This window comes from Sminthopsis crassicaudata, chromosome 1 (genome assembly GCF_048593235.1).
Source record: "Sminthopsis crassicaudata isolate SCR6 chromosome 1, ASM4859323v1, whole genome shotgun sequence".
Taxonomy (NCBI): Eukaryota; Metazoa; Chordata; class Mammalia; order Dasyuromorphia; family Dasyuridae; genus Sminthopsis; species Sminthopsis crassicaudata.
The window spans coordinates 439,070,665-439,082,459 of NC_133617.1; the positions used below are offsets into that span (position 1 = coordinate 439,070,665).

General features: G+C 35.2%; 1 protein-coding gene across 1 annotated transcript in view; it reads left to right on the top strand.

Annotated features, from left to right (window-relative positions):
* Window positions 1-11,456, top strand: part of TXNDC8 (thioredoxin domain containing 8) — a 57,747-nt gene extending 46,291 nt beyond the window's left edge. The window contains exons 5-6 of the mRNA XM_074280633.1: window positions 11,217-11,275; window positions 11,360-11,456. Of these exons, the coding sequence (XP_074136734.1) occupies window positions 11,217-11,275; window positions 11,360-11,363 (63 nt within the window). The 3' untranslated portion in view covers window positions 11,364-11,456. The remainder of the gene's footprint in view (window positions 1-11,216; window positions 11,276-11,359) is intronic.
* Window positions 11,457-11,795: the final 339 nt, after the last annotated feature.

The following is an 11,795-nucleotide window of genomic DNA, read 5'->3' on the forward strand; positions in this document are numbered from 1 at the left end:
TTTTGTTGGATCTTCATCTAGATTGTGCCTACTAACTATGCATGACTCTCAAGGCTCTTTGTTCCTCCTCTTCTACCTCAACTATTTAACTTAGTGATTTCATCAAAATCCAGTGATATAATTATCTCTGTGTTTATTATTCTCAAATGTACCTGTTGAACACTAACTTTTCTCCCAAACAGTGTGAAATTTCCAACTGTCTATTTGACATTTTAAGCTGGATGTACTAGATAGATAGATAGATAGATAGATAGATAGATAGATAGATAGATAGATTTAGATAGATAGATATCTTAAACACATTAAAACAACTCATTTTCTTTTATCTGAAATACTTCCCTATGAGTGAAGCCAAGAAGGCAGAGAAAGTCAGAACATTGCCTCAGCTATCCCCAGATTCCTTCAGAATTAACACTATATCAAGCATCTGAACAGATTTTGGATGGACAGGAACCACAAATATTTGGAGTACAATAATTTTCCAGCTTAAGATATTTTGGAAGGACTTTAGGAAAGCTTGTCTCAATTGGTCAGGGGAGAAACATGGCTCAGCACAGGCACAGAGTGAAGAGACCTAGCACAGAAAGATGGGGAATCCAACTGAAGGCTCTTGCCAAAATACAGCAGCATTGGTTATTCTGTCATGATTCAAAAGGCCTGTAATCAGAAGGCTAGCTGTGAGAACTCCAAGGCAAACATAGAAGGCAAATTGTGAGCCCCTGAACCTTAGCATAATAGGCAGGACTTGGCCAAGCTCACCCAGGGCAGTGGGAAAGCCTGCAACACGACCAGCCTCAGCACAGTCAGTGAGAAGCCCCTGTTCTTCTGTAAAAGAAGCTTGGGACAATCTCCCTTGTGTCCTAGAAGCAAAGCTCAACTTTTAAAAATGAGCAAAAAAAAAGCAAAAGGAGTTCTGACCAACAAAAAGCTACCATTGAGACAGGGAAAATCAGAACACAAACTCAGAAGAGGTCAAAAAAGGCAAAATGCTTCCAGTTGAAGCCACAAAGGGGGATATGAACTAGTCTTTAGCTCAAAAGACTCTTGAAAGAGTTCAAAAGTGATCCTAAAAGAGATAGAAGAAAAATAGGGAAAAGAAATGAGAGCTATATAGGAGAATTATGAAAGTTTGGCGGGGATGGGGTATAAGCTAACAGTTTGGAAAAAGAAGCACAGAAATTGACTGAAGAAAACAACTCTTTAAAAAATAAAATTGGTAAAATGGAAAAAGAAAACAATTCCTTAAAAAATAGAATTGGTGAAATGGGAAAAAAAATCCACTGAACAAAACAACTCCTTTGAAAGTATAATTGGCCAAATGGAAAAGAGGTTAAAAAAAACTAATTGAAGAAAAGAATTCACTAATAATTAGCATTGGACAAATGAAAGTGAATGACTCAATGAGACATCAAGCAAGAGTCAGTCAAACAAAGCTAAAAAATGAAAAAAACAAAAGAAAATAAAAATACCTCATTGGAAAAACAATTTACCTGGAAAATAGATCCAGGAGAGTTAATCTAAGAATAATTGGACTACCTGAGAGCCATGATTTAAAAAAAAGAGCCTGGGCAACATCTTTCAAGAAATCATCAGGGAAAATTGCTTTGATAATCTAGCATCAGAGGGTAAAATAGTCATTGAAAGAATCTATCAATCACCTCCTGAAAGAAATCCCAAAATGAAAACTCCAAGGAATATTGTAGTTAAATTCTAGAATTATCAGATCAAAGAGAACATTCTGCAAGCATCCATAAAGAAACAATTCAAATATTAAGGAGTCACAATCAAAATTATCCAGAACCTAGCAGTTTTCACATTAAAGGATTGGAGGGCCTGGGATATGATATTCCAGAGGTCAGAGGAACTTGAACCTCAATCAAGAATCAACTACTCAGCAAAATTAAACATTATCTTTTAGGGGGAAATATGGAGATTCAATGAAATAGGGAGATGAACTGAAAATCTGATCTTCAAATATAAGACTTAAGAGAAGCATAAAAAGGTAAATGGAAAGAAAATAATCTACCTTTTTAAAAGTTAGCTTTGTCAGGGCAGTTAGAAAAGTATAGGGAGTGTAAGTATAAATTGATTTTAGGGTAATGATGTAATGATAAGGGGCAGGTCAATTCTCCAAAAGCCTCCACAGCTGTGGATCATAACATCTGGAGGAGTTGCAGGGCAGCCTTTGGTGACACAAGTGTTGCAGACTGGGAATGAGATAAATTGAAGGCAGAGGGAAGAGGAGAGAGGTCAGACAATGCAATGGCCTCTCAGTCAGAGAGATCAGAGAACAGCAGCTGCCTCTTAGTCTCCTTGTATCATCCTCTCACAAGAGGAGATCCATCCTGCAGATCTGGGTTGGATCTCCAGCAGCCACTGTCAGGTGTTGGTTGATATAGACAGCAGGATGGTGGCCATGGAAATTGGAATCTGCTAAGGATAACAACTCACCTGCTGAATCAACTACCCTTGAAAATGGAAGCATCTGGAACATCGGGGCTTATATCTGGCCGTCACTGGCAATGGACGCAAAGCAAGAACAGAAATGTGTTATTTTTCTGAGGACGGATTCTGTGTGCAGGAGGAAGGCACAAACTTAATCCTCAGGGGCTAGGCCACAACAAGTAGGAGGGCTACAGTAGGCTTGGAAGCCTAGGGCGTGAGCCAGGTGGAGCTGCCTGTGGTTGCAATCTTGGTGGTAGTAGCAAATATTCAAATGAGAAGATTGAAGTAGAGAAGGGTTCCATGTGAACAGCAGTTGTATATGAGTCAGTTGGTCCTGAGAAATAGGCGAGTGCAATTCTGAAGGGATGAGCGATGGCCTCTGTTGGGCCATGGAAAGAGAATCGGGTTTATATCCCTGAATTTGGAATGGGGGCCTCGAGGTGTCTAGTGAGGTAATGTGACTGATCCCAGAGAAGCCAGTGGGAGCCCTGGGGAGAGTTCTCTTTTCTTTGTGAGGGATTGGACCACCTGGAACCCAAGGACAAGAGAAAGCTGAAGAGGCTGGTAGAGGAAGAGCTGATGAAGATGTAGATGTGGAAAAGTGCAGGAGGAGGAGGAAGAAGAATTGCTATCTGGGGAGCAGGAATGGGTGAAGTGATCCCTCAGTCCAAGCAGCAGCTCAGTCCCAAGTGAAGAAGAGGAGTTCAGGGCCTTTGTAAGAAAGAGGGGAGTAAAGGAAGTGTTAAAGAGAGTGAAAGCAGGAGGGAGGAAGAAGCCTATCCCACACAGAAGGATCAGGTTGGGAAGAAGGGAGCATCCAACTCTGGGAAGAAGGAGCAGAAAGTCAGTCCCACAATGAGAGGAGAAAGGTCAGACAATGAAACGGTCTCTCAGTCAGAGAGGTCAGAGAATAGCAACTGCCTCTCAGTCTTCTTGTATTATCCTCTCACAGGAGGAGATCCATTCTGCAGGTCTGGGTTGGATCTCCAGCCACCACTGTAAGAGGAGAAGGAAGAAAAAAGGAACTCCTTCCTCCTCCAAGGCCCGTGTATTCCAATAATATAAAAATGAAATTAAGGGTGGAAAAGAGAGTGTACTGGGAGAAGAGGCAAGGAGAAGCAAACAGGGTAAAGAATGACAGATAAAGATGCATAAAAGATCTATTACATTTGAGGGAAAGAAAGAAGGATGACCATTGTTTAAATCTTAATTTCATCAGATTTGGCTCAAAGAGGGAATTATATGCATACTTAGTTTGGTATAGAAATTTTTCTCACCCTAAAGGGTAGTAGGAGGGGAAAGAGAAATGAAAGAGGGAGGTTAAAGGGATTAGAAGGGGGGGCTGAAAAAAAAGAACAGATTGAGGGGTTTGGGGATCAGAAGCAAAACACTGATGAGAAGAGAAAGAGTAAAAGGAGAGAGAAAAATATAACCTGGGAAAAATAGAATGGTGGGAAATACAAAGTAATCTTAACTATGGATGTGAATGGAATGAACTCTCCCATAAAATGCAAGTGGATAGTAGAGGGGATTAAAAAACAGAATCCTACATTGTGTTGTTTATAAGAAACACATTTAAAATAATTACAAATGTTGGAGGGGATATGGGAAAACCAGGACACCAATACATTGTTGGTGGAATTGTGAATGGATCCAGCCATTCTGGAGAGCAATTTAGAATTATGCTCAAAAACTTAACAAACTATCCATATCCTTTGATACAGCAGTGTTTCTGCTGGGCCTATATCCCAAAGAGATCTTAAAGGAGGGAAAGGGACCCATTTGTGCAAAACTATTTGCGGTGATCCTTTTTGTAGTGCCAAAAAACTGGAAACTGAGTGCATACCCATCAGTTAGAGAATGGCTGGATAAATTATGGTATATGAATGTTATAGAATATTATTATTCTATAAGACATGATCAGCAGGATGATTTTAGAAAGGCCTGGAGAGACTTAACATGAATTGATGCTGAGTGAAATGAGCAGAACTAGGAGATCATTGTACACAAAAGATTATATATACAATGATCAATTCTGATGAACATTACTCTTAGCAACAATGAGATGATTGAGGCCAATTCCAATGATCTTGTGCTGAAGAGAGCCATCTACACCCACAGAGAGAACTGTGGGAACTGAGTATGGATTACAACATAGCATTTTCATTCTTTTTATTGTTATTTGCTTGCATTTTTTCCCTTTTGACATGATTTTTATTGTGCAGCAAAATTATTATATAAATATAGATTTAACATATTTTGAATTTTACATATATTTTAGCATGTTTAACATATTGATTATTGGCATTATTGGCATATTACTTGCCATCTCTAGAAAAGGGGAAGGGGGAAGGAGGGGAAAATTTGGAACATGAGGTTTTGTAAGGGCCATCGTTGAAAAAGCATCTATGCATATGTTTTGGAAATAAAAAGCTTTAATAAAAAAAGAAACACATTTAAAACAGAGAGATACATATAAAATAAAAGTAAAAGTCTGAAGCAAAATCTATTCTTCAGCTGAAGTAAAAAAAAAAATTAGGGGTAATGATGCTAATCTCTGATTAATCAAAAGCAAAAATAGGTCTAATTAAAAGAAATAAGGAAGGAAACTACATCTTGATAAAGGATACCATAGATAACGAAGTAATATCAATATTAAACATATATGCCCCAAGTGGTATAATATTCAAATTTCTAGAGAAGTGAAGTGAGTTGAAAGAAGAAATCAATGATCTTAGATAAATGTAACTACAAAATAAACAAGAAAAAAGTTAGGGAGGTGAATAGAATTTTAGAAAAGTATAGACCTTTGAAGAAAATTGAAAGGGTATAGAAAGGAATATACCTTTTTCTCAGCAGTACATGACATCTACTAAAAAATTGACCATATAGTAGGGCATAAAAACCTCACAATCAAATGCAGAAAGGCAGTAATAGTAAATGTATCCTCTTCAGATCATGCATTAAAATTACATGTAATAAAAGGCCATGGAAAAATAGATAAAAAATTAATTGGAAATTAAATAATTAAATCCTAAAGAATGAGAAACAATAATTTCATCCAAGATTATGACAATAATGAAACAACATACCAAAACTTATGGGATGCAGCCAAAGCAGTTCTTAGGGGAAATTTTATATCTCTTCACATTGAGAATAAAATAAGAATAAGCAGATCAATGAATTGAGCATGCAACTAAAAAACTAGAAAAAGAACAAAATAATCCTCTCCAGTGAAATATCAAATTAGAAATTTTGAAAATAAAAGGAGAGAGTAATAAAATTGAAAGTAAAAAAAAAATTATTGAACTAATAAAAAAAAAAACTTGGTTTCATGAAAAAAAAAAAGACAAATCTTTGGTTAATTTGTTAGAAAAAGAAAATCAAATTACTGGTGTCAAAAATGAAAAGGATGAACTTGTTACCAGTGAAGAAATTAAAGCCAATTTGGAGCTATTTTGCCCAATTGTGCACCAATAAATCTGATTATGTAAGTGAAATGCTTGAATACTTACAAAAATACAGATTGCTCAGATTAACAGATGAGGGAACAAAATGCTTGAATAGTTCCATTTAAAAAAAAGAAATTGAATAAGCCATTAATGACCTCCCTAAGAAAAAATCTTTAGGGCTAGATGGATTTTATTTGTAAAAAACAATTAATTCCAATACTATATAAAATATTAGACTATGAAGAAGGAAGGAATTTATGGCCAAAGAAGAACATTATGAAATGCAAAATGGATAATTTTGATTACATTGAATTAAAAAGGTGTGGCATAAACAAGACCAAAATTAGAAGGCAAGTAGAAAGCTGAGGAAAAAAAAAAATTATAGCCAGCATTTCTGATAAAGGTCTCATTTCTAAAATACATAGAGAATTCACTTAAATTTATGAGAATTCAAGACATTCCCCAATTGATTAAAGGATATGAGCAGACAAATTTTCAGACAAAGAAATTAAAGCCATTTCTAGTCATATGAAAAAAATGCTCTAAATCATTATTGATTAGAGAAAATACAAATTGACATCTCTGAGATGCCACATCACACCTAAGATTGGCTAAGATGACAGGAAAAGATAATGATAAATTTTGGAGGGGGTGTGGGAAAAGTAGTACATTAATGCAAAGTTGTTGGAGTTGTGAGTTGATCCAGCCATTCTGAAGAGCGATTTGGAATTATGCCCAAAGGGCTATCAAGTTCTGCATACTCTTTGATCTAGCAGTATCATTACTGAGTCTGTATCCTAAAGAGATCATAAAAAAGGGAAAAGAACCCACATGTGCAAAAAATTTGTAATAAATAGCCCTTTTTTGTACTGATAAGGAACTGGAAATTGAGTAGATGCCTACCAGTTGGGAATGACTAAATAAGTTATGGTATATGAACATTATGGAATATGATTGTTTGCAAGAAATGCTAAGTAGGCTGATTTCAGAAAAGCTGAGAAAGACTTACATAAACTGATGCTAAATGAAGTGAGTAGAACGAATAGAACATTGTACAGCAACAAGAAGATTATGTAAGGATTAACTGTAATAGACTCGGCTCTTTTTAACAATGAGGTGATTCAAGGCAATTATAATCTGATGACAGAAAGTGCCATCGCATTTAGAGAGAAAACTATGAAGACTGAATGTGGTTCAAAGAATAGTATTTTTACTTTTGTTGTTTGCTTGGTTTTTTTTCTTGTGTTTTTTTCCTCTTTTGATCTTATTTTTCTTGCACAGCATGATGAATATAGAAATATGTTTAGAAGAATTGCATATATTTAATCTATATGGGATTGCTTGCTGTCTTGGGGAAGGAGGAGGGAGAGGGAAAAAAAATTGGAACACAAGCTTTTACAAAACTGAATGTTGAAAACCATCTTTGCATGTATTTGGAAAAATAAAATACTATTTTAAAAAATACTTTCCTCTTAGGAATTTCTTTACTGCTGAGCAGGTACCATCAACATACCAAGTCACCTGTGTTCATTCTCAACTCCTCTCTCTCTCTCTCTCTCTCTCTCTCTCTCTCTCTCTCTCTCTCTCTCTCTCTCTTCTCTCTTTCTCTCTCTCTCTTTCTCTCTCTCTCTCTCTTCTCTCTCTCTCTCTCTCTCTCTATATATAATTCCTTTGTCTCTCTCTCTCTCTCTCTCTCTCTCTCTCTCTCTCTCTCTCTCTCTCTCTCTCTCTCTCTCTCTCTCTCTCTCTCTCTCTCTCCTGTCTTCTCTCTCTCTCTCTCCCTCGTCTTCACCACCACCCTCAAAATATCCAATCAAGTTGCCAAGTTACATTATTTCTGATTTTATATCATGGCTTGTATACTCTGGTTCAGGCTGCCAATTTCTGACACCTGTATTTCTGCAATAATCTAGTTATTCTCCCTGCCTTAAATCTTTCTCCAATTTAATCCATCCTCCTCTTAGCTGATATGTTACCAATCATACTAAAACGCAGAACTGACTGTCACCATTTTTCTTCCCCCCACTCCCTACTCCAATAAAATTACAGCAACTATATCACTTCCAGAATCAAATATATAATCCTTTATTTGGTTTTAAATGACTTTAAATTTGAATTTTAGTTAATTTTAAATCAATGTTCTACCATTCTAGTCTTCTTCCATCTTACACTCCTTCCCATATTTCATGATCTATCAATATGACTGACCTATTTGGTGTTCTCACACAAAATGCTCCATTTTCTGGCTGTATTTATCCATGTGCAGAACTCTCACCTTTCTTAGCACCATCTCCGAGCTTCCCTGACTTCCTTCAAGTCTCATCTAAAACTCCACCTTCTTCAAGAAACTTTTCCTAGACATCTTCAATATTAATGTCTTCATTTTAAAAATATTTTCTAATTTATCCTGTATATATCTTGTTTGTACCTAATTATTTATAAGCTATCTCAGTCTAATGACTGTGAGCTTCTTGAGAAAAGAGACTGTTTTTAGTCTTTCTTGTAGCCCCAACACTTAACCACAGTTCCTGACAGGTAGTAAGCTCTTAATGAATGCTTCTTAACTTGATTTGACTTGTGGTCCAGAAGACCCTGAGGCAGGAGCAAGGAAACCAGAGTCTTTCCTCACAACTTAAAACACCATGAAAAGACAACTATTATAGGCCTGTGTAGTAGACTTAAGAGGGGTAGATAAAATCTCCATGATTCTCACAAAAGCCAGGGCTAGAAAAGAAATGATACAGAAGTTCAGTCAGGAACATTTTGTTTCTTTGTTTTCCATGAAACATTTTTGGTAACTTCCTAAGAATGAAGGAGAATGTTATCTTACTGGTCCTACGAAGTAATTAAGTTTTGAAGAGGAACAAAAAAGGGGGGAGGCAATAGATTCTTGATGGTTATGGGGCCAAAGAAGGCTCAGTAGCTGCTCTTGAATGATATATTTCTGTCCAAGATATAGCATTTTTACTTTAACTTTTTTACTTTTTACTTAAACACAAGCAATTTTTTTATTAAAGCTTTTTATTTTCAAAACAAATGCATGGATAATTTTCAACACTGACCCTTGCAAAAGCTTGTGTTTCAAATATTCCCCCTTCTCCCCACCCCTTCTCCTAGAAGGCAAGTAATTCTATACATATTAAACATATTAAAAGTATATGCTAAATCCAATGTACATGCTAAATCCAATATATGTATACATATTTATACAATTATCTTACTGCCCAAGAAAAATCAGATCAAAACGGGAAAAAAAAATGAAAATGAAAACAAAATGCAAACAAGCAACAACAAAAAGAGTGAAAATGCTATGTGGTGATACACACTTAGTTCCCACAGTCCTCTCTCTTCATCATAAAACCATTAGAACTGGCCTGAATCATCTCATTATTGAAGAGTCATGTCCATCAGAATTTATCATCATAAAATCTTATTGTTGCCATGTACAATGTTTTCTTGGTTCTGCTTATTTCACTTAGCATTAGTTCATGTCTCTCCACGCCTCTCTGAAATCATCCTGCTTATCATTTCTTTCAGAACAATAATATTCAATAACATTCATTTGCCATAAGTTATTCAGGCATTCTCCAACTGATGGACATTCATTCAGTTTCCAATTTCTTGACACTACAAAAAGGACTTCCACAAACATTTTTACACATGTGGGTTCCTTTCTTTCCTTTATTTGTCTCTTTGGGATACAGATACTGCTGGATCAAAGGATATATAATACTAAATATGTACATTTTGCACATTTTGATAGCCTTTTAAGCATAGTTCCAAATTGCTCTTCAGAATGGTTGGATCACTTCACAATTCCACCAACAATGTATTAGTGTCCCAGTCTTCTTACATCTCCTTCAACATTCATCATTATCTTTTCCTGTCATCTTAACCAATCTGAGAGGTATATAGTGATATCTCAGAGTTGTCTTAATTTGCATTTCTCTGATCAGTAGTGATTTAGAGCACTTTTTCATATGACTAGAAATGGTTTCAATTTCTTCATCTAAAATTGTCAGTTCATATCCCTTGATCACTTATCAACTGAAAAAAGCCTTAATTAAATGGAGAATTTTTAAAATGATAAGTGAGTCAAGCCTATTCCTTCTCCTAGGAATCCCTCCACCTCTGAAGAGTCAGCTCAATAGCATGGTGATTGGATAGAGTGCTGGACTTGGAGTCAAAAAGGCCTGAGTTTAATTTCAGCTACAGATACTTTGTGTAACCCTGGGCAAGTCATTTAACCTGTGTCAGTTTGTTTCATTATATGTAAATAATCAATAAAAACTCTCAATTTCTAGGGTTGTAGTGAACATAAAATGAGGTCATATTTTAATGCTCTTTACAAATCTTATATAGATGCTGGTTGCTATTGTTATGTTTTTAAAAATTTTTTATTTTTTATTTTTTCTGCTGCTGCTGCTGTTCTTTTTCCTCCTCTTCTCATATATCCTGACAAGGTTCTTCATTGACCTAAGTTGTTGGGTTGGGGACCTTTTATTCAGCACTTTTGCCTGAATTCTATTCAAAATGGTCTTCTAATTTTCCTCTCCATCTGGAATGCATTTCCTCTTCATTTCAACTTCTGAGAATTCTATGATCATAGATTTAGAGTTAGAAGGGACCTCAAAGGTGATCTGATTCAATCCCTTCATTAATATATGAAGAAACTGAGTCCTAGGTAGAAAAAGTGATTTGCATAAGAACTAAACAGCAGAAGTGGAATTAAAATCCAAACCTCAAGATTCCAAATCCAGAACTCTCCCTTACCTAAGACTCAGAGAAAATGCCCTCTCCTATGGGAAACATTTCCTATCATTACTTCATATTTGCTTATTTATATACAGGTGATTCTCCTAGATCTACCCTCTCCCACATTAAATAGAAAGTAAGTTCCTTGAGAGTTGGACATATTTCATTTTTATATCCCTCAGAATAGCATACTACCTAGCACATTGTTAGCATTTTTAAAAATTTATTCAATTGGAGTTTATTTCCAAATACTTTATGCATCGTTCTTATTAGATTAGAGAACCATTATGGAAAATTACTCAAATACAGGAAAAGTGAGAAGAGATAAGTATTTTTTAAAAAGCTATCAACTGAACATTATATTCTGGATCATCTTTTATCATTTTCAGTTATTAAAATTCACTTTGTGAGATGGTGAAGAAAAAGAGAACATCATTGGGATCTATTAATCAATTATACAATTTAGAAGGAAATTGGTAAAACCAAATAGAGCCTGAAAACGACCTTACATATCATGCAAATAATTGAACTTTTTTTTCCCATTTTTTAAAAATTTGTGAACAGATATTTGAATTCAGTGGTGCCGACGCCAAAAAACTGGAAGAAAAGATTCAGGAACTAATGTAAGTTGATCTACAAGTAAAATTACAACTTTTTAGTTTAAAAAAAATAATTTAAAATTTTGCTTATGTTTTATTTCCTTGCAGATAACTGAATGCTCCATTAATTACATCTTCATCATGACTTAGAGCTTTACTTGTATGTTATCAGCTCATTTAAAAATATTCCAAAACTGCTCAGAAATACTGACTCACTTTCATTTTTTAATCTGATTATATCATTCCCCTTCAATGCTTTCATCAAGAAGTATTAAGATTATTTCCACCACAAAAATTATAACATTTTGTATTTGTATAATGCTTTACTATTACAAAATACTTTCACATATATCATTTCATCTGAACCTCAAAATAATCCAGGGCATACTAGTATTGTTACCTCCATTTTATAGATAAGGAAATTAAGATTTAAATCAGTAAATGTTTAAAGACATATGATTAGGAAGTGACACAACTAGAATTTAAATTTATATTTATTGATTATCGGTACAATGTCTTGTCCACTATTGGGCATTGCTTCTAT